The 20,467-nt window shown below is 39.2% G+C and overlaps 1 protein-coding gene across 1 annotated transcript in view; it reads right to left on the reverse strand.

Annotated features, from left to right (window-relative positions):
• CSMD1 (CUB and Sushi multiple domains 1) overlaps window positions 1-20,467 on the reverse strand; it is a 2,078,553-nt gene that overhangs the window by 295,001 nt on the left and 1,763,085 nt on the right. Inside the window, exon 26 of the mRNA XM_040243208.1 lies at window positions 5,211-5,413. Coding sequence (XP_040099142.1) covers window positions 5,211-5,413 — 203 coding nt within the window. The remainder of the gene's footprint in view (window positions 1-5,210; window positions 5,414-20,467) is intronic.

The following is a 20,467-nucleotide window of genomic DNA, read 5'->3' on the forward strand; positions in this document are numbered from 1 at the left end:
GGTATGGGATTCTGTGACTGAGAAGGAGAACAACTCTGATGTTAAATTCTCCTGCATTAAGTTTATTGAGGAAAGTCTGATAATTCAAATGTCTGAGAAAACTATTCAAATAAGCTTCTCCCTTCAATGATTAAGTTATACCTACAATGCAGAGTTCACACAGTGTTGCCATACTATCAAGTTAAAATGGTTTACCAAGAAAACTAATTTAATACTATTGAATAAATGTCATTTTTGTTTTGCAACAAAGGTCATACTTGAAGTATCAATTATTTGAGGAAAATATTTAAGTTCCATTATTTTTTTAAATTTTATTTTGAAATCATGAAAGTGAAACTGTTAGTTGCTCAGTCATGTCCAACTCTTTGTGACCCATGGACTATAGCCCACCAGTCTCCTTTGTCCATGGAATTCTCCAGGCAAGAATAGTGGAGTGGATTGCCATGCCCTCCTCCAGGGGATCTTCCCAACCCAGGGATCAAACCTGGGTTTCCCACATTGCAGCCAGATTCTTTACCACCTGAGCTACCAGGGAAGCCCCTTTGAAATCACAGATTAGTGCCAATGCTTCACAGTCTAACATTAGCTTGTCTTAGGAATGGCAGCATTATCTAACTTACATATAAAGTACCTCTTCTTTTTACGTTTCAGGATTATTAAGACAAATAAATGGGCTTTTTCCAGCTTCTACCCACAGAAGAGCAGCAAGCCTTCTGGGGCTCAAGGGATAGGCTCTTTTACATTTTGCAAGGGGATTCAAGCCTTTGTTTTAGAAAGGCTCCAGCCTGATTTAGTTTTATAGCTGGATTCCCCAGTAGGGTAAAGATGGCTCAGAAACTGCATGAGTGGAAACAGACACTTTTGGCCATGGGTGCAGGGAGGTTGACCAGATATCCCAGCTTGATGCTGAAGGGGGTTCCTGGGACATGGGGATGTCAGTTTCATGGGCTTGACAATGTTCTAACTGTATCATTGAAAATTCAAAATGAAAGATATGACACACTTCCAGGGGATTATTTGAGAGGGTTTCCTTACAAATGTTGGATTTGGAAAAGCCCAAGGAGAAGTGTAGTTACTGGGTGTATAGAAACCTGGAAAGATACTGTATGGATACAGCTTCTTGAGAAGAACAGTGAGCGCTGACTGAGGGAATCTGAAAGGGAGATACAGCACAGCCTGACACCACTCTCCTCCCTGCTCCTCTCGTCTCCTGCCCGAGCTCCTCACTGGAGGAAGGCACCAAGAAGGCACCAAGCTCGTCCATGCATGTCCACCACTAGGATCGAGAAGCTTGAGACATGGCAGAGAGTAGATCTGAGCAAACAAAGGGAAAATGTGCTGGGCTGTGTGCTGTGCTAAGTCGCTTTAGTCGCGTCTGACTGTAGCCCGCCAGGCTCCTCTGTCCATGGGATTCTCCAGGCAAGAATACTGGAGTGGGCTGCCACTTCCAGCTCCAGGGGGTCTTCCCGACCCAGGGGCTGAACCAGCGACTCCTGCGGCACCTGCATTATATAGGTGGATTCTTCACTACTGAGCCAGGGGGACGCCCCAGAGGTCAAGATTCAAACCCAAATTTTCAGCGTCACAATTCAAGCCAAGTTTTCCTAAATAATGCCAAGCAATTATTTTATAGCTCGCAATTTTTCCTTCCCATAGAGTTTTAAAGACATTGTAGAAACTCATTCATAAAAATACCTCAGAGTCAACATTATATTTTTACTCTTAAAATGGTATTTCCCAAAGTGTATACCAAATGTTCCTGGAGAAGGGCACAGCAACTCACTCCAGTATTCTTGCCTGGAGAATCCCATGAACAGAGGAGCTTGGCAGGCTACCATCCATAGGGTCACAAAGAGTCAGACATGACTGAAGTGACTGAGCACGCATGCATTCACACATACCAAATGCTATGCTAAACCATAAATGCCAATATTTAACCATTTTTTTAATCTGCAAAAATGACAATTTCATATTGTTCAAACTAGAACACTTTGGAAAACCAAAGTCAGTTAAGCAAGTTTCACTTTTGTAGGAACTTTAATGGATGTGTTCATGTTTATCACTTCCTAAGCATCATATTAATTAAATATATTATTTGCATAATTACAAATATAGGATATAAATGTCTATGCTCTCAAATAACTATAATAAAAGACACTCCTTTGTCTTTAACCCAAACTAGGAAGATATCTTTTAAAAGAGAATATAATGAGGAATATAAAAAAATAAATGATTTCTTTGTTCTGTCACATGAATTTTTAAACAGGAATATTTTAAAAGGTCAGAAATAAAAGAACATTCTCTTACCAGATAATCCTGCAATCACACTCCTTGGTATTTATGCAAAGGACTTAAAAACTTAAGTTCATACAGAAACCTACATGCAAATGTTTATAGCAGCTATATTCATAATCACCAAAAATTGGAAGCAATCAACAGGTCTTTCATTAGGTGAATGGATAAACAGTGATACATCCAGACAATGGGATATTATTCAGCACTGAAAAGAAATGAGCCATCAAGCTAAGGGAAGGCCTTCAGTTCAGTTCAGTTCAGTCACTCAGTTGTGTCCAAATCTTTGCAACCCCATGAATCGCAGCACGCCAGGCCTCCCTGTCCATCACCAACTCCTAGATTTACCCAAACTCATGTCCATCAAGTCAGTGATGCCATCCAGCCATCTCATCCTCTGTTGCCCCCTTTTTCTCCTGCCCTCAATCCCTCCCAGCATCAGGGTCTTTTCCAATAAGTCAAGTCTTTGCATGAGGTGGCCAAAGTATTGGAGTTTCAGCCTCAGCATCAGTCCTTCCAATGAACCCCCAGGACTGATCTCCTTTCGAATGGACTGGTTGGAACTCCTTGCAGTCCAAGGGACTCTCAAGAGTCTTCTCCAACACCACAGTTCAAAAGCATCAATTCTTCAGTGCTCAGCTTTCTTCATAGTCCAACTCTCACATCCATACATGACCACAGGAAAAACCATAGCCTTGACTAGATGGACCTTTGTTGGCAAAGTAATGTCTCTGCTTTTCAATATGCTATCTAGGTTGGTCATAACTTTTCTTCCAAGCAGTAAGCATCTTTTAATTTCATGGCTGCAATCACCATCTGCAGTGATTTTGGAGCCCAAAAAAATAAAGTCTGACAGTGTTTCTACTGTTCCCCCATCTATTTGCCATGAAGTGATGGGACCAGATGCCATGATCTTCATTTTCTGAATGTTGAGCTTTAAGCCAACTTTTTCACACTCCTCTTTCACTTTCATCAAGAGGCTCTTTAGTTCTTCTTCACTTTCTGCCATAAGGGTGGAAGAAGGACTTTAAATGCACATTATTAACTGAAAGAAGCCAATGTTAAAAAGTTGTATACTATATGATTCCAACCACCTGATATAGAAAAGGCAAAATTATGGAGAAAGAAAAACTATCACTGTTTGCCAGGGGTTATTTCAGATGCGGGAGGAATTAATGGGAAAAGCACAGAGGATTTTTAGGGCTGTGAAACTGCGTTATATGAGACAGTAATGATGGACACAAGTTATTACACACTTGTTCAGACTCACAGAATGTGCAACACAAGAGTGAACCCCATGTAAACCATGACCTTAGAGTGATGATGTGTTAGTACAGGTTTATCAGCTGTAACACATGTACCATCTGGTGAGGATGTAGATAATAGAGGAGGCTGTGTATAGGCCAAGGCAGAGTCTACATGGGAAATCTCTGTACCTTGCTCTCAAATGTGCTGTGAACTTAAAACTGCGCTTAAAAAAGTCTATTATAAAAGGAAAAAGGCAAAAATGCAGCCAGGAGAGTACATAATGGGTAGGAGAGGAAAATATAACCTCATAACTGTACTGAAGTTTTTGTTGTCAAATAAGGACAGTACACCACACCTGCCGTGTACTCTCACCACCGTTTCTGAAGACAGCAGACATCTTTATCTCACAGAAGAAGAGCAAAAATGATATAATCTTGGAACAAAAACATTTTTTTTTCCCCAAGCCAGGATAACTGGAGCAAACTTACCTTGATATTTTGGCCATAAACCAGTGAAATTTTTACCATGTAGAGATTCTATTCCATGAACACGTGTTCACAAATTACTGCCTCGAAGCACAGCGAACCCGAGGTAAGAAATTGTGCAGACTTTAACCTCAATTTCATTACCAACCCCTTAAAACATCAAATTGACCTCAGTCCATTTTCTAATGTAAGTCTTAAATGTGGCTCACAAGTGACCTGCCAAGAGATGAATCGTGCCAGAATGTGTCTATGTGAAAATTCCGGTCGGTTTATGATGACAGCTGACATGGGAGCTACCACGTTACACGACACTTCTATGTGGTGTGGTTTGAAGGGTATTCACAGACTCAACCGCCACAAAACATCCCCACCCCTTCCGTCTGGAATCGGTTCCTTAAAAATGTGCTGGACATGAAGGCGGGGACCGTCTTCAGGAGGTAAGCATTTAAAGCTGCAAACGTGAAGCCACTAAAGCCTCAGAGATGACTGTCCTACAGAAGCTGCTTGACACCTCAGCCCTAAGCAGGGAGAATGGCAGGGCAGCTGAGAGCAGACAGTTGAAGCAGACTGCCAACATTCATACTTTGTGCCAGCACCCAGGGGATTGAAGGAGCCTGGGCAGGTGTCAGGTGTGGGAAGGGGGCACCCAAGATAAATCTGACCTTCTGGTACAGACTCACACCTGTCTGGGGCCCAAGTTCATATACTTACTGATTAACTCAAATCTTTAAAGTATTTTCTTTCCACTTAACTAAAGCCAGCATGGACTTCCCTTGTAGCTCAGTCGGTAAAGAATCTGCTTGCAATATAGGAGACCTGGGTTCGATTCCTGGGTTGGGAAGATCCCCTGGAGGAGGGCATGACAACCCACTCAAATATGCCTGGAGAATCCCATGGACAGAGGAGCCTGATGGGCTACAGTCTATGGGTTCGCAAGAGTCAGACACAACATAGCCAGTAAACCACCACCACCAAAGACAGCATCTGTCTATCACCATCTGAGAGTGGAGAGAATTTCCTAAGACAAGCCATTCTCTTGATAGGGGTTTTCAAATTTTCATATTTTGCTCAACAAAAGGTCCATCCTGTCGCGAGTAGGGGGAGCCTTTAGACACGAATGGGCCGTGTCTCCCTGGCAACCCCGAGAGGAGAGGACCGCGGAGGGAGGAGGGGCCGTTCACCTACTTGAGAACTGCACGGAGAAGCCGGACTTGCTGATGAAGAAGTCGCTGTCGAACTGCAGGGTGAGGGAGTTGAAGGTGCTGTGGATGTCCTCGGGCAGCGCCGAGCCGCTCCACTCCTTCAGCAGGATGGCGCTGTCCGCCGGGCCATCCCACACCCGCAGGATGTCATGGGCCAGCTCCGTGTCAAACACGATGAAGTGCAGGCTGCAAGGAGAACAAGGCTGAAAGGGGGCCGGCCGCGAGGGTGCCCGGCGCAGGACTCAGGGGCGCCCCAGCCCACTCCCCCTCCCCAGCCCCACCCTGCGCGCGGGTCCCTGTCTGCCGGTCCTGGGTGAGCCTGGAGCCTCACCCGGCGGGCTCACGCGGCCCACCAGCAAACAGTCGAACTCGAGGCTTCTGTCCAAGATGGACACAGAGAGGACTTGCAGCTGTTGGCTGCACTGGGTGCTCAGGGATGAAACTAGGTCTTCGGAGACCGTCAGCTCTTTTCACGACTCAAAGGTCTTTCGGGCACGCTGACCAAAGATGGGTTTGACACAACTTTGTTCTAAGCTAATGGCAGATTGTGATGCCTGTGGTACCAGTGTCGTTCCCGAAACGGCCCACGAGGTGGCAGCATGCACGCTAGGAGAGCCGCTGGCAGAGATGACGGTCACACCAGGAGGTCACTGTCTACCTGTATCTGAGCTATCTCAGTTACTGGTGTGTCTGCTTTTATACAGTCTATTTTCAGGAAAAATACATGATTTGAGATACCAACACAAAGGCGGAATTGTGTAGTATAAACTCCTTTTTTTCCTAATATTTTAGCATACTTCTATCAGATTTACAGATATTTTTTCAGAGTAACTTAAAAAATCTCTATGTCAGAGGAAGCCGCAGAGCTATAGTTCTATCTATGGAAATTCAAATGGATAAAAGAGTTTAATATCAACAAAAATCCATATTTCCTGAATGCTTTTATCCTCTTTCACTTACTGTTAATTGCATGAAATTGTAAGAAAGATAAAAATCACAATAACTATTATACAAAAAATTGTGCACAAATACTACTTACTTACTTTGTGCATATTATATACTCAGGGAAAATATCTAACCCTGAATAAAGTATAAAGCATGTAGTATATTTTTAAATGTTCAATTTAAAATATCTTTAATATAGAGGAAAGCACAGAATATAGTAGACACCTGTATGCCCACCATCATTTTAACATTTTGCCCTATTTGCTTCAGATTTTTTTTTTTAATCTATGCCAATAACACAGCCCTACTCCCCCCTCCTCTCCACTTACTCATTGTTTTCCCTCTCATTCCCACCTCCTGAAATCACAATGGTTTCTTCTCATTTATATTTTCCTATGCATATATGTGTATACATATCTCCAAAAATATATAGTACTATTTTGTCTGTTTGACAATAATTACATAATAGATGAATTTTGGCATGTATGTGCTTGTCTCATATTCAAGTTGCTTTTTTTTTTTTTAGATTTTATGTGTAGCTTTGTTTGTTTCTGTATGTGATCACTCTGCATAGCTTGTGGGATCTTAGTTTCCTGACCAGGGATCAAACCTGGGCTCTCAGCAGTGAAAGTGCAGAGTCTTTACCACTGGACCGCCAGGGAATTCCCTCAAGTTGCTTTTTCACATTGAGTATTAGGTGAAATTCCTCTAAACTAGAGATGTAGACTTTGGTAACTCACTTCAGAAGCAGAATAAATGCTTCACTTATCTACTGAAAGATAGTCAGTCTGTATATTTTATGATGATAAATGATGCTCATCCTTGGATCTCTCTAGGCTCAGAAAGAGAAATGGCAAAGTTGTTCTCCCTGTGACTGTAGCTACGTACAGTCTCACAATAAATTACAAAGGGCTCTGTGTTGCCACGTCTTTACCAATACCTGATGACATCAGCCTATAATAGTTGTATAAAGAGAAAATCTGATGATCGTGGGAAGGTCTCTTGTTTAAATGATATCTCCCTGAATATTTGTGAGGTTGAACATATTATTGTGAGTCTAAGCCAAACTCCCTTCAGTATACAATGCAGTTCAACAATTCAAGGAACGCTTCTTGAGCACCAACTATTATCAGGCATATATCAGGATATATCAGTGAACTACAGGAAAAACCCTGCCTTCATGGAGCTTGCACAGTTGCTAATGGCAAGAGATGAGCAAAGAAACCCATAAACTGTAAAAAATAAGAAAGTTGCATGTTCGTAGGTGGTAAATGTCACTGAGGAAAAAAAAAAAGGCAGAGCAGGATAAGCAGCATCACCCTTGACAGGACTGAAGGGCGGGGAGGAGATTTAGGAATTAAGTGACATGGCTGGATAACCCATGCATTTAAGAATTAAATGAGATGGCTGATAACCCATGTTGGGGAGGAGAGCCTTGAGTAGAGACTCGAAGGAGATGAGAGGTTTGTTATATTTGATGAGAATCTTCCTGAACTAGGGATCAAACCCAGCCTCCTGCATGGCAGGCAGATTCTTTACTATCTGAGCCACCAGGGAAGCCCCACATCTGATGAGAGGGCAGAGTGAACCCCGCAAAAGCCCCACACAGAGGGCACGCCCTCAGCGTTTGAGACCATGCGGGCAGGCAGTGCAACGAGCAGAGAGAGGGCCTATGGAAGAGGCGCTAAGGCCAGAGAAACATGTGGGGGGTGGACGGGGTGCAAAAGGGCGAGGCCCAGGGCTTGGAAGCTTATTCTGCGGGCTCTGGCTCTCACCCTGGGTGATCCACCAGGGCAGTGTTTGTGGTGAAGCAGTCACCCCACCTGTGATTTAGGAAAAAAAAAATCTACTCTGTGCTTGTGTTGACAACAAGCTCTCCAGGGAAAGGCAGAACCGGGAGTCAGAGGTGTGCTGCTTATAGGAGTGGGCTGGGGAGCACTGAGCGGCTGGCAGATTCTGGGTGCGGTGTCATGGTGGGAACCATGGCTGCGGGAGGCCTGTGGGGTGCAGAGAGGGTGCGAGGCCACTCGAGGGCTTGTGAGTAAGGAACCAGAGCCATGGGGAAGTCACAGCTGAGTGGGGGAGGGTGCAGGGGCAGGGGTCGTGGCATGGGAAGACCAGACGTTCTGGTTTGGGCCTGTGAATTCAGGATGCCCGCTGGACAGTGAGCAGCCGGCTGCTCATGCCAATCTGGAGCTTTGCAGAGAAGTCTGGAAGGAAAGAGTAAACCTGTGTGTTCAGCAAACAAATGGCTTTACCCATGGGACTAGACGAGACCATCATAGGTCTTAGGCAGAGGGAAGAAGAGGCTCGAGACTGACTGACCCCATCACATCGGGTTGCCCACTGCTGTGATGTGTGCTGCGTTGCTTACTACTGTTTGCATACGGTACTGTATTCTTGTGGAAAGATTTTATTACATACTATTACTCTATCATTTTAAGAAAAGTTCCCTGCTGCTCACTATGCTAGGAAGGTTTTTATCTACTTATGCTGTTGATCATGAAAATGCATTCAATTCTATTAAACTACTTTTTCTAAACCTGTTTAGATGATCAGACAGGTCATTTTTCTTACTATATAAATAGGAATAATTTTACAGTTCAGCTCTTAATTTTTATTTCTAGCTCTTGTTCTTTGATATGAAGGTTATTTCAGTCTTATTAAATGGATCAGCTCATTTCTCTAGTTTTTTTCTTTTGCCTGGAAGATTTTTCCAATATATTGGTATAATATAATCTATTATTTTCTTCAATGTTGTAAAAATAATTTCTATTGTAGGAGTGTATTTCTATTCCATTTCTAATATTGGTTATTTGGGTTTCCTGAATTTTATCCGAATATGTCTACTATTTTTCTACTCAATGATATTTTTTCAAGAATCGGTTTGTTGGTTTGGTAATTTCTCTACATTGTTTCTTCCATTAACTTATTTTACTATATTTGCTGTTTTTCCACTCTACTTTTTTGAATTTATTTTGATACTATGTTTTAAATTCCCTTATCTGGAAGCTTAATTTACTGATCTTCAAGTGATCTTCTTTTTTCTAATACTTGTATTTAGGGCTGTAAGTTTTACATTAATCTGTTAATCTTGTGTCTTTTATTTTCAAAATGGAGAATGCATTTTGTTACTTTCTTGCTATACTTCTCTATTTGTATTACATTTTGATCAGGATGTTGAGTACAGAAGAAAGTGATTCTCTATTTTATTGATATTTATTGATTAGCTTTCTTCTAGTTTGTTTTCATATCTATACCTGTTTCATATTTACTTGAACAGAATGTGCAAATTCTACTTGAAGGCTGTATAACTCCTTTAAATAAGTTCAGTAATTGCATGGTTCAAATCCTCTGTAACCTTACTAATGTGTTACCTGTTTGATTTATGAGTCATAAAGAATTATAAGAGGCGTGCTGTGCAATTTCCAGTGTCTCCAAATAATTTATTTACTTTGTTTGTATTAAACTATGTTCCTAGCTGGATACTAGTTTCTCCTAAAGAGTCATATATGCCTGGTGAATATACATCAAATAGTATTTTGTGTGTTCACAGTAATTACATAGGCATTCCCTGGTTGCCTAGTGGTTAGGTCACCAGGCTTTCACTGCCATAGCCAGGGTTCAGCCCTTGGTCAGGAAAATAAGATCCCACAAGGTGCAAGGAATAGTCAAAATAACTTGCAAAACAGGAACTCTTATAAAGGAATGATAGGCAGTTTGAATATAGATTTTATATATATAGTTTTATATATATAATTATCTGGTTCATGAAAAAGGTTGCACTGCAGTTAATGGAGAAACACTGGTTTATCAACAAATGGTCAACTGAACTGCACTGTAGACAGAAAAAAAATAGAATCTTCTTCATAATACATAAAAATTAATTCCAGATGGAATGAAGACATGTAAATGTGGAAGATAAAATAAGTCGTTTGCAAAAATCCTAAGACAATGTTTTTATAATTTTGGAGAGTCAAGATTTCTTAAACTGGACACAAAAATGTTAAGATAAAAATGGATATAACTCAATTTGAATACAGATAAACACACTAGCCATGAAAGAAAAATGAGCCAAAATGAATTTGATTCACTGAAATGGCAAATTTGTCTTTAACAAAAGACATCATTATGAAACCAGAAAGGCAGACCAGAGTATAAGAATATAGCTGCTGAATATAGAGTCAACAAAAGATTGCATTCAGACATATAAAAACTATATACAAATCAATAAGTAAAAGACAGGTATTCCCATATGAAAAGAGATGGACAAAAGACTTCAACTGAAAATTCATAACAGAGGTTACTCAAGAGACCAATAAATATAAAAAAGTGATGGCCGTGATCAGTCATCAGGGAAAAGCAAATTAAAACAACTGTACACCCACCAGAATGACTAAAACAAAAGACCATCAGGGTCAGGCACAGTGAGAGCAGAAGGGCCTGGGAGGGACCCACACTGTGATGGGCGTGGGGAGGTGTGACCACCTCAGGGAATCATCTGACCTCACCTACAGCAGCTGAGTGCAGAGCACGCCCGAGAGAAAGTACTCACACCGTCACCACCCAATACATGAGAGCACACGCCACACAACACCGCTCACAGTAACCTCAGACCGGACTAAAAGCAGTCCACGTGCCCATTAACACAGAGAATGAATGAACAAATCACGGTCTGCTGATGCAATGGAATAATTTTCCTGTACCAATGGGAGGGAAGGTGGAGGAAATCAAGACACACTGTAGAACTCGGTTTTCATAAAGTTCAAAGTAAGGCAAAAACGCCTCTGAAGTCAAGATAGCGATTATCCTTAAGAATGAATGGAGCCTGAATGGAGCGCAAAGAGCACACCCTGGGCTCTGATCTGATTGCTGGCTCCATGGGAGTTTTTATAAATAAGCCGCACAATTGTGATTGGGATAGTCTTATGCGCCTAGGATCCATGCTAATGAGAAGACATAGACAAACACATGAAGATCCACCCTGGGGCTGTAAGTTTTGCCATTTGGGAAATACCATGCAAATTCACAAATGATATTATGGTTCTTGTTTAGTCACTCAGGCATGTCTGACTCTTTGTGACCCCATGGACTATAGCCCACTAGGCTTCTCTGTCCATGGAATTCTCCAGGTAAGAATATGGGATTGGGTTGCCATTTCCTTCTCCAGGGAATGTTCCTGACCCAGGGATTGAACCCCTGTCTCCTGTATTGGCAGGCAGATTCTTTATTACTGAGCCTCCAGGGAAGTCCAACAATGATATAACAACATTTTAATATAGATAAAGAAATGATCATTTTTCATTAAAAAATAATGAAAGTCAATATGCAGACATTATACTACTAGGTAGGGAAAGTTTAAAAACTGATTTTAAAAAGTACCATCCTAAAGAAACTACTATTTATTTCAGACACAGTCATTCAAGAAAAAAAAATACACTTTGCTGAACATTTAATTTTCAAGCACATGGATGTTTAAAAAACTATATTTGATATTAATTTCTCATTTAAATGCTTTATTCACTGCAATCACCCTCGCTGTTTTATTCAGCCCAACTTTATTGAGGCTCTCATGGCTAAGTCAAAGATCTCTCCTAGTAAAAGTCATATTGCACTTGAAAATATGTGGGTGATTTTCACATATCTTTTGATACTGATTTCTAACAATTTCACAGAGATAAAGAGAACAGACTCAGTGTGATTTCAATGCCTTTAGACCAGGAAATTTTTGCATCTTGTTTTATGTGCCTGTATATGTAACGGTGTCTCCTGGTTTATAGTGTATGGGAACTTGAATAGAATTTGTATCCTGCTATTGTGTGAAAATTGTGTAAATCTTAGTTATGTTGAATTTGTTCATTGTGCTTTTCTGGTCTACTGTATCTTTCTACTTTTCTGTCTATTCATTCCATTAATTTTTGAGACTTTGGTAATGAAATTCCAATTAAAGATCTTTATTTATCTACTTAAAAATAATTGTAATATATAGTGGAACTGTGTGCAACTTTCCAAGTCTCCTGTAAATGTCTTATCATATTTTCACAATTTAAAAAATAAAAAAGAAAGAGAAAATACACTTTGCAATGTACAGTGTCACAAGCTTTAATATATGTGGACAGAGCATCGGATGAACAAGTTGCCAGGTATGTTTATTCTGTTCTAGATGTCTGGGAAGGGTCTTTTCAGGCAGAGAGAAATAGCAATGATAATTCAATAAGAGGATGAGACAGAAAGTGACTAAACAAATACATTCATGAACATGCTAATAGTGTGAAAATGCAAAAGTAACAATATAACAAGTAAAATGATGTAAAGATTTTTTTTTTTCTACCAGACTGGCTGAGATAATGACACTTCATTCTGTTTCAGTGAGAATGTGGAGACTCCACCTTTTCATATGCTATGGAGGCCATATCTTCTCTTTTTAAAAGCAATTTGGTAATGGCCATAAAGATTTAAATGTGCATAAACAGCAAGTCTAGCTTTAGAAATTTATCATAGGAAGTACCCTCGAGGTGATATATTGGGAAGATGTTAGCGTGGCTGATATCAGTGAAAAGCTGAAAACAATCTGAATATCCCAATAGGGTACAGTTTAAATAAATTATGGTGCATTCAGGCAATGGAATCTTCTTCCACAACTAAATAGAATGAGGTGGAATTACAAGTAAGAATATAAAACTTTGACCATGTTTATTGACTGAAGAAAATCTTCAGAATAATATTAAGGTATGATACTATTTTTCAAAAATAATTAAACAAGTAGACATTAATTGTTTAAACAATTAAACATATATATATATATATATATGTTTCCTTTAAGAAATTACAAATTATACACCAAATTTTAAACTGATGTTATCTTTTGCATCTAGGATTATAGCAAACTACTTTCCAGGCTTTTTATCTTCCTGCCACAGTTTTCTAGTATTTCAAAAATTGAGAAAATAAATAACTTTGACTACCATGAAGCTGAACTTGAGTTTATTCTGCACCTAATGAGCAAAGTATGTATATTTTTAAAGTGGGCAAGTGATATGATCAGCTTTGTTTGATAGAACTATTTGTATTAAGACACATAAAAATAACTCAATCTTTTGACCCAGAAAGAATCTTCCTAAGAATTTATTCCAAGGTATTAATTATCAATAGAAGCAAAGCTTTACTTGTGATACTATTTGCCATATAATTACATGTAATATTGAAAACTAGAAATGATGAAAATTAGAAATCTTGTAAACAACCAGCAAGAGAAATAATATTTAATTGTGGTTACCCACACTGTAGCTTATGTAAAGGTTCATGTAAGGCAGGCTAGATGGGAGGGGAGTTTGGTGGAAGATGGATACATGTATATGCATGGTCACAAGAGTCAGAAACAACTGAGCGACTGAACTGAACTGAACTGATGTGCATGGCTGAGTCCCTTCGCTGCTTATCTGGCACTGTCACATTTTGTTAATTGGCTATACTCTAATACAGAATAAATAAAAAATTTTAAAGTCCATATAAGACATATGTCAACATGGTAACAATGATGTCCAATATGGGGAAATGCATGCCTTTTTTAAGAAAAATGCTTTTGAAGATGTCTATACGTTCATTTTTCAACCATATAAAATTAATATTATAACTAAAAAATAAAACAGATTCCTTAAGTGTGGGAGCAGTGGTTGGGAGAAAGCCAGGCAGGATGGTCCGATAACAGGCCCAGTGAATCATGGGGGTCTGGACAAGGGGGCTCCAGACGTGGAATTACCAAGATGTGCAGCCACATGGGTGTGGGAGGGAGGGAGGAGCCCTGATGCTAAGAGGCTGACTTGGATGTTTTGTTGTGTAGTGACAGCCCTACTTCAGAAGGAAGGGGTGGTGGGACAGACACTGAGTCCAGAGAAGAACGCAGATTATTTTTAGATGAGATGATAAAAATGAAATTCTGGTTGACCTTTTAACTCGGTTCCCAAGGATGGAAAGGATTTAGAGGTGGGGCAACAGTCAGAAACTGCAAGGAGCACAGGTGGAAAGCGAGCCATGATGACAAAGCTGGGATTGGAGACTCAAACGCAGGCTTCATCTGTGCTGATCGAAACGTGCATGTGAGTCATCGGGCCAAACCTGTAGGGGACCAGACACCAAGTCCGGAGGGTGTTTCTGTCTTTCTAAGGAGCTTACACCTGCCAATTAGCCAAGGCGTGCCTGAGAGCAGGAGGGGGCAAAGGGTGGATTTAGCGGGCTGGGCAGAGAGAAGGTTAGAGTAAGAGCAGAGTAACAGCCCGTGAAGTAGGAACCGGGCGTCCCGGATAGAAAAGACACAAACAAGGAGAGAGCTGACAAGGCTTTGGCTCACATGCAGCTGATTTTTTTTTCCTCAGAGCCTATTATGAAGAGATATATCAATAGATTAATACCTTTTTTTTTTTCCCCAGTTGGGAGAATATTGGAGATCGGGGAGTGAAAAATAAGGAAGAGCAAACATATTATTATTGAAAATAAAAACCTCCACCATTTGGAGGAAGACAAGCATTAACAAAGATCAGGAGTAAAGAGGCTTGGAAGAAATGATAATAGTTATCCTGAAGGTGTGCCTGCAGGGTGTCTGTGAGGCATTGGTCTCTGGAACAGCAGCCATGCCAATTCCCCACTCCTCAATTAACTATTTCTCCTAAACCCCATTCATATGTGATTAGAATGTCACTTCCAGAGTTAATCACTTTTTGGTTCTTCCTACACTTTCATTTTCATTGGCCAGTTCCCTTTCTGATGATTCATTTTTGTAGTGTCAAGTGGGGTCATCACTGGGAGGCAAAGAAGAAACCCAAAGACATGCTTTGCTGTCTGTGTTTGAACTAAGTGCAGATGCCTGGTGAGTGGTCCTGCACTGGAAGGTACAGGACATGCTCAGGTGTGTCTGTGGTTTACGCTGAGACTGAAGGGCTAAGAGGAAGTCTGTGCTTCATGAATCCCTTCATGGCACATCTGCAAAGGTAACTAAATGTGAATGAACCCTGTTGCTGCAGCACTGGTGTAGTTTCATGAAGCAAGGGGACTAAAATTGCTTGTATCAGGATCTTGTACCTGTGAGGGGTGCCTGCAGGGTTCTGCCCCCAACCCCCTGCACGTGGCTGCTCTGGTTCCCTAAACCCTGCAGCTGCTTCCCTGGCTCTAGCTAAGGAGTGCTGGGGTCCAGCCTCACACACGGGCCAGACTTTTTAGTGCTACTGCTCTCTTTTCTTTGGAGGGCTGGGATTCTCTTGACTGCTTATTTCCTCATGTTATCCACAAAAATAAATGGGATATCCCACTATGGTCCTAAAAGAAAAGGGGCATTTGAGATGTTTTGATTCCTGTCCCCAAGCCTGTCGGTCATGTCATCAAAAAACTTGTGACTCATATTCCTGGCACATTTACCACAGCTTGACCTCAAACTCAGAGAAAAATGTCCAGTTAAGTGGAATCATTTTCTAAGTCTGTGTCTCACAGGGATCTTGAAAGTTGGTCAAAATTAATTTAAAATTATCCTAGATCTACAGACCAGATCTTCCCCCTAATGTCTATATAGCCCAGCACAGCCAGGACCACAATCCACATTGCACTTTCTTTAAAAGTTTGCACAGGAGCAGTTTTGACAGTTTTAATGCATGTTGAGTGGTAGTGGTTTAGTTGCTAACGTGTCTGACTCTTGTGACCCCATGGATTGCAAGCCCACCAGGCTCCTCTGTCCATGGGATTCTCCAGGCAAGAATATTGGAGTGGGTTACCATTTCCCTTCTCCAGGGGATCTTCCAGACCCAGGGAATGGACCTGGGCCTCCCGCATTGGACCTTCCCTGGTGGCTCAGCTGGTAAAGAATGCATGTTTGATAGGCCTTTAATGTTTTCAATGCTGCATGAGCTATTTCTAATAGAATCCCCTGATGCTGGGAAAGATGGACGGCAACAGAAGGGGGCAGTAGAGGATGAGATGGTTAGATAGCATCACAAATTCAATGGACATGAATTTGAGCAAACTCCGGGAGATAGTGAAGGATACAGGAGCCTGTTGTGCTGTAGTTCATGGGGTCACAAAGAGTAGGACACGACTTAGTGACTGAACAACAACAGTGCTAACAACAACCACGTGTCCAAATGCAATTTTGTAAGAAAGAACAGAAATATTCTCAAAGTGAATTTTCCAATTAGACTTGTGAAAAAGCAATTAAAGCCAAGGAACAATATAGACATATAATTATGCAAAACACTGTCTTGATGCTGTTTGCAGGATGTGTTTACAATGCTGCTACCTTTACTGTATAAATGTCAGCTGTGCTCAGAATGAAATGTACTAGGTCTCAGACACATATTTACACAACTCTTCAAGTGGCTAAATTTACTGCAGTGTCTTATGATTAGACTTTTAATTAAATTTAGTTCTGGAAACTGCTTTATAGGATGCAAGTGAAAATTATAAACGTCTTTTAGACCCAAGTGCCCTATAACAATAACTATTTCCGTGTCTTCTATTATCTTGAACAAAAAGTGATACATCAGAAACCACTCTGGGCCTCAAAAAATAAAAATAAACACAGTAATAATTGGCATGAAATGTTGAAACCAAGCCTTTCATAATTTCTGAGATTTTCTTGCTTATTTATTATTTAAGACTGAAAAACATTGACATTTAACAAACCATAATAGAATGTATGGTAAGGCATTCCATTCATATTAAGAATTTTTAATACATAAATTAATCCCTGGATTCAATCTATATGACTAACATATTCCTCACTTTTAAGCAAACAGTTGAGATAATATTGTCTCTGACCAATGAAATAAATAAGATTCAGTAAACTAGACAAAAAATATCCAAGCTGAGACCAAGCTCTAATTTTTCTTGGTGTCAGTATCATTTTAGATCTAAAATTATATATTATGTACTTTTAAGTATGTTATTTTCCAGACTGCCATACTAAGAGCAGTACATAATTTCTTAATGAACCAAAATCACTGAAACATTTTGGGATAAAGTTGTATATTGACAGAGTAAATTAATTATAAGAGCTGATGTTTGCTTCCTAACTTCCTTATTAGGAAGGATTTTATGCCTTAAATAAAAAGATTTATTTACAAACTGAGTAGCTTAAAAGATATGCACAAGAAGAAAAAATTCCCCAAAAAACAAATTGGTATAGGCAGCATTTTTGTTTTCCTGGGACATTAATGGTTAAATGACAAAGTCAGTTCATGATTTTAAAAAAAGGATATTTTTTATTACTTAATCTAATTCTTTATTAATTTCTTATCTCTTTTCTTGTTAAAATGTTAATGAAATATTAGAGTCACCTGCAGAGTGTCTGTCACTTGCTTTGCATTTAGGGGAACAAGTGCTCTTTTCTGGGAAACAAATCACAGGAGGATGTTTAAGAAGTAGAATGTATACAAAACATGAACCCTATATATGCTGTCTACAAGAGATTCACCTCAAACCTAGGGACCCATATAGACTGAAAGTGAAGGGCTGGAAAAAGATATTTCATGCAAATGGAGACCAAAAGAAAGCAAGAGTAGCAATACTCATGGCAGATAAAATAGACTTTGAAATAAAGGCCATGAAAAGAGACAAAGAAGGACAGTACATAATGATCAAAGGATCAATCCAAGAAGATATAACAATTATATATGTACCCACCATAAGAGCACTGCAATAAGGCAAATGCTAACAAGTATGAAAGGGGAAATTAATGGTAATGCAATAATAGTGGGAGACTTTAATAGCCCACTCACACCTATGGATAGATCAACTAAACAGAAAATTAGCAAGGGAACACAAACTTTAAATGATACAATGGACCAGTTAGACCTAATTGATATCTATAGTACTTTTCACCCCAAACAATAAATTTCACCATTTTTTCAAGTGCACACAGAACCTTCTCCATAAATTTAGCCTTGGTAAATTCAAAAAAATTGAAATCATCTCAAGCATCTTTTCTGATCACAGTGCAATAAGATTAGGTGTCAACTACAAGAAAAAAACTATTAAGGCAAAACTAATACAATATTGTAAAGTAATTAACCTCCAATTAAATAAATTTATATTTTAAAATACAATTAGAAAAACAAACATATGGAAGTTTAAAAAACACACTTCTGAATAACCAACAAATCACAGAAGAAATCAAAAAAGAAATCAAAATATGCATAGAAATGAATGAAAATGAAAACACAACAACCCAAAACCTATGGGATTCAGTAAAAGCAGTGCTAAGGGGAAGGTTCATAGCAATACAGGCATACTTCAAGAAACAGGAGAGAAATCAAATAAATAAACTAACTCTACACCTAAAACAACCCCAGGGAGAAAAGGAAGAAATAGTAATATAGAAATAAAGGAAGAAATAAAGAACCCCAGGGTTAGTAGAAGTAAAGAAATCACAAAAATTAGGGCAGAAATAAATGCAAAAGAACCAAAAGAGACCATAGCAAAAATCAACAAAGCTAAAAGCTAGTTCTTTGAGAAGATAAATAATATAGACAAACCATTAGCCAGACTCATCAAGAAACAAAGGGAGAAGAATCAAATCAACAAAATTAGAAATGAAAACAGAGAAATCACAACAGACAATACAAAAATACAAAGAATCATAAGAGACTACTATCCGCAACTATATGCCAATAAAATGGACAACTTGGAAGAAATAGACAAATCCTTAGAAAAGTACAACTTTCCAAAACTAAACCAGGAAGAAATAGAAAATCTTAACAGACCCATCACAAGCACAGAAATTGAAAGCATAATCAGAAATCTTCCAACAAACAAAAGCCCATGACCAGATGGCTTCACAGCTGAATTCTACCAGAAATTTAGAGAAGAGCTAACACCTATCCTACTCCAACTCTTCCAGAAAAGTGCAGAGTAAGATAAACTTCCAAACTCATTCTATTAAGCCACCATCACACTAATACCAAAACCAGACAAAGATGCCACAAAAAAAGAAACCTACAGGCCAATATCACTGATGAACATAGATGCAATGAACAAATATCCTTAACAAAATTCTAGTAAACAGAATCCAACAACATATTAAAAAGATCATACATCATAGCCAAGTGGGCTTTAATCCCAGGGAAGCAAGTATTCTTCACTATTTGCAAATCAATCAATGTGATACACCACATTAACAAATTAAAGGATAAAAACCATATGATTATCTCAATAGATGCAGAGAAAGCCTTTGACAAAATTCAACATCCATTTATAATAAAAACCCTCCAGAAAGCAGGAATAGAAGGAACATACCTCAACATAATAAAAGCCATATATATGATAAACCCACAACAAACATTATCCTCAGTGGTGAAAAATTGAAAGCATTTCCTCTAACATCATTAACAAGACAGGGATGCTCACTCTCACCAGTACTATTCAACATAGTTTTGGAAGTTTTGGCCACAGCAATCAGAGCAGAAAAAGAAATAAAAGGAATTCAGATTGGAAAAGAAGAAGTAAAATTTTCACTGTTTGCAGGTGACATGGTCCTCTACATAGAAAACCCTAAAGACCACCAGAAAATTACTAGAGTTAATCAATGAATACAGTAAAGTTGCAGGATATAAAATTAACACCCAGAAATCCCTTGCATTCCTATATGCTAACAATGAGAAAACAGAAAGAGAAATCAGAGGGATGGGATGGGGAGGGAGGTGGGAGGGGGGTTCAGGATGGGGAACACGCATACACACATGGTGGATTCAGTGTTGATGTATGGCAAAATCAATACAATATTGTAAAGTTATTAGCCTCCAATTAAAATAAATAAATTTATATTAAAAAAGGAAACAATTCCATTCACCATTGCAATAAAAGAATAAAATACTTAGGAATAAATCTAGTTAGAGAAACAAAAGACTTATATATACAAAACTATAACACACTGATGAAAGAAATCAAAGATGACACAAATAGATGGAGAAATATACCATGTTCATGGATCAGAAGAATCAACATAGTGAAAATGAGTATACTACCCAAAGCAATCTATAGATTCAATGCAATCCCTATCAAGCCACCAATGATATTTTTCAGAGAATTAGAAAAATAATTTCATAATTTTGTATGGAATTACAAAAAAAATAAACCCTCAAATAGCCAAAGCAGTCTTGAGAAAGAAGAATGGAACTGGAGGAATCAACTGGAGGAATCCATCAATCAATATACTACAAAGCAACAGTCATCAAGACAGTATGGTACTGGCACAAAGACAGAAACACAGATCAATGGAACAAAATAGAAAGCCCAGAGATAAAGCCACACACCTAT

The sequence above is a fragment of the Oryx dammah genome, unplaced genomic scaffold (genome assembly GCF_014754425.2).
Source record: "Oryx dammah isolate SB20612 unplaced genomic scaffold, SCBI_Odam_1.1 HiC_scaffold_7, whole genome shotgun sequence".
Classification (NCBI taxonomy): Eukaryota; Metazoa; Chordata; class Mammalia; order Artiodactyla; family Bovidae; genus Oryx; species Oryx dammah.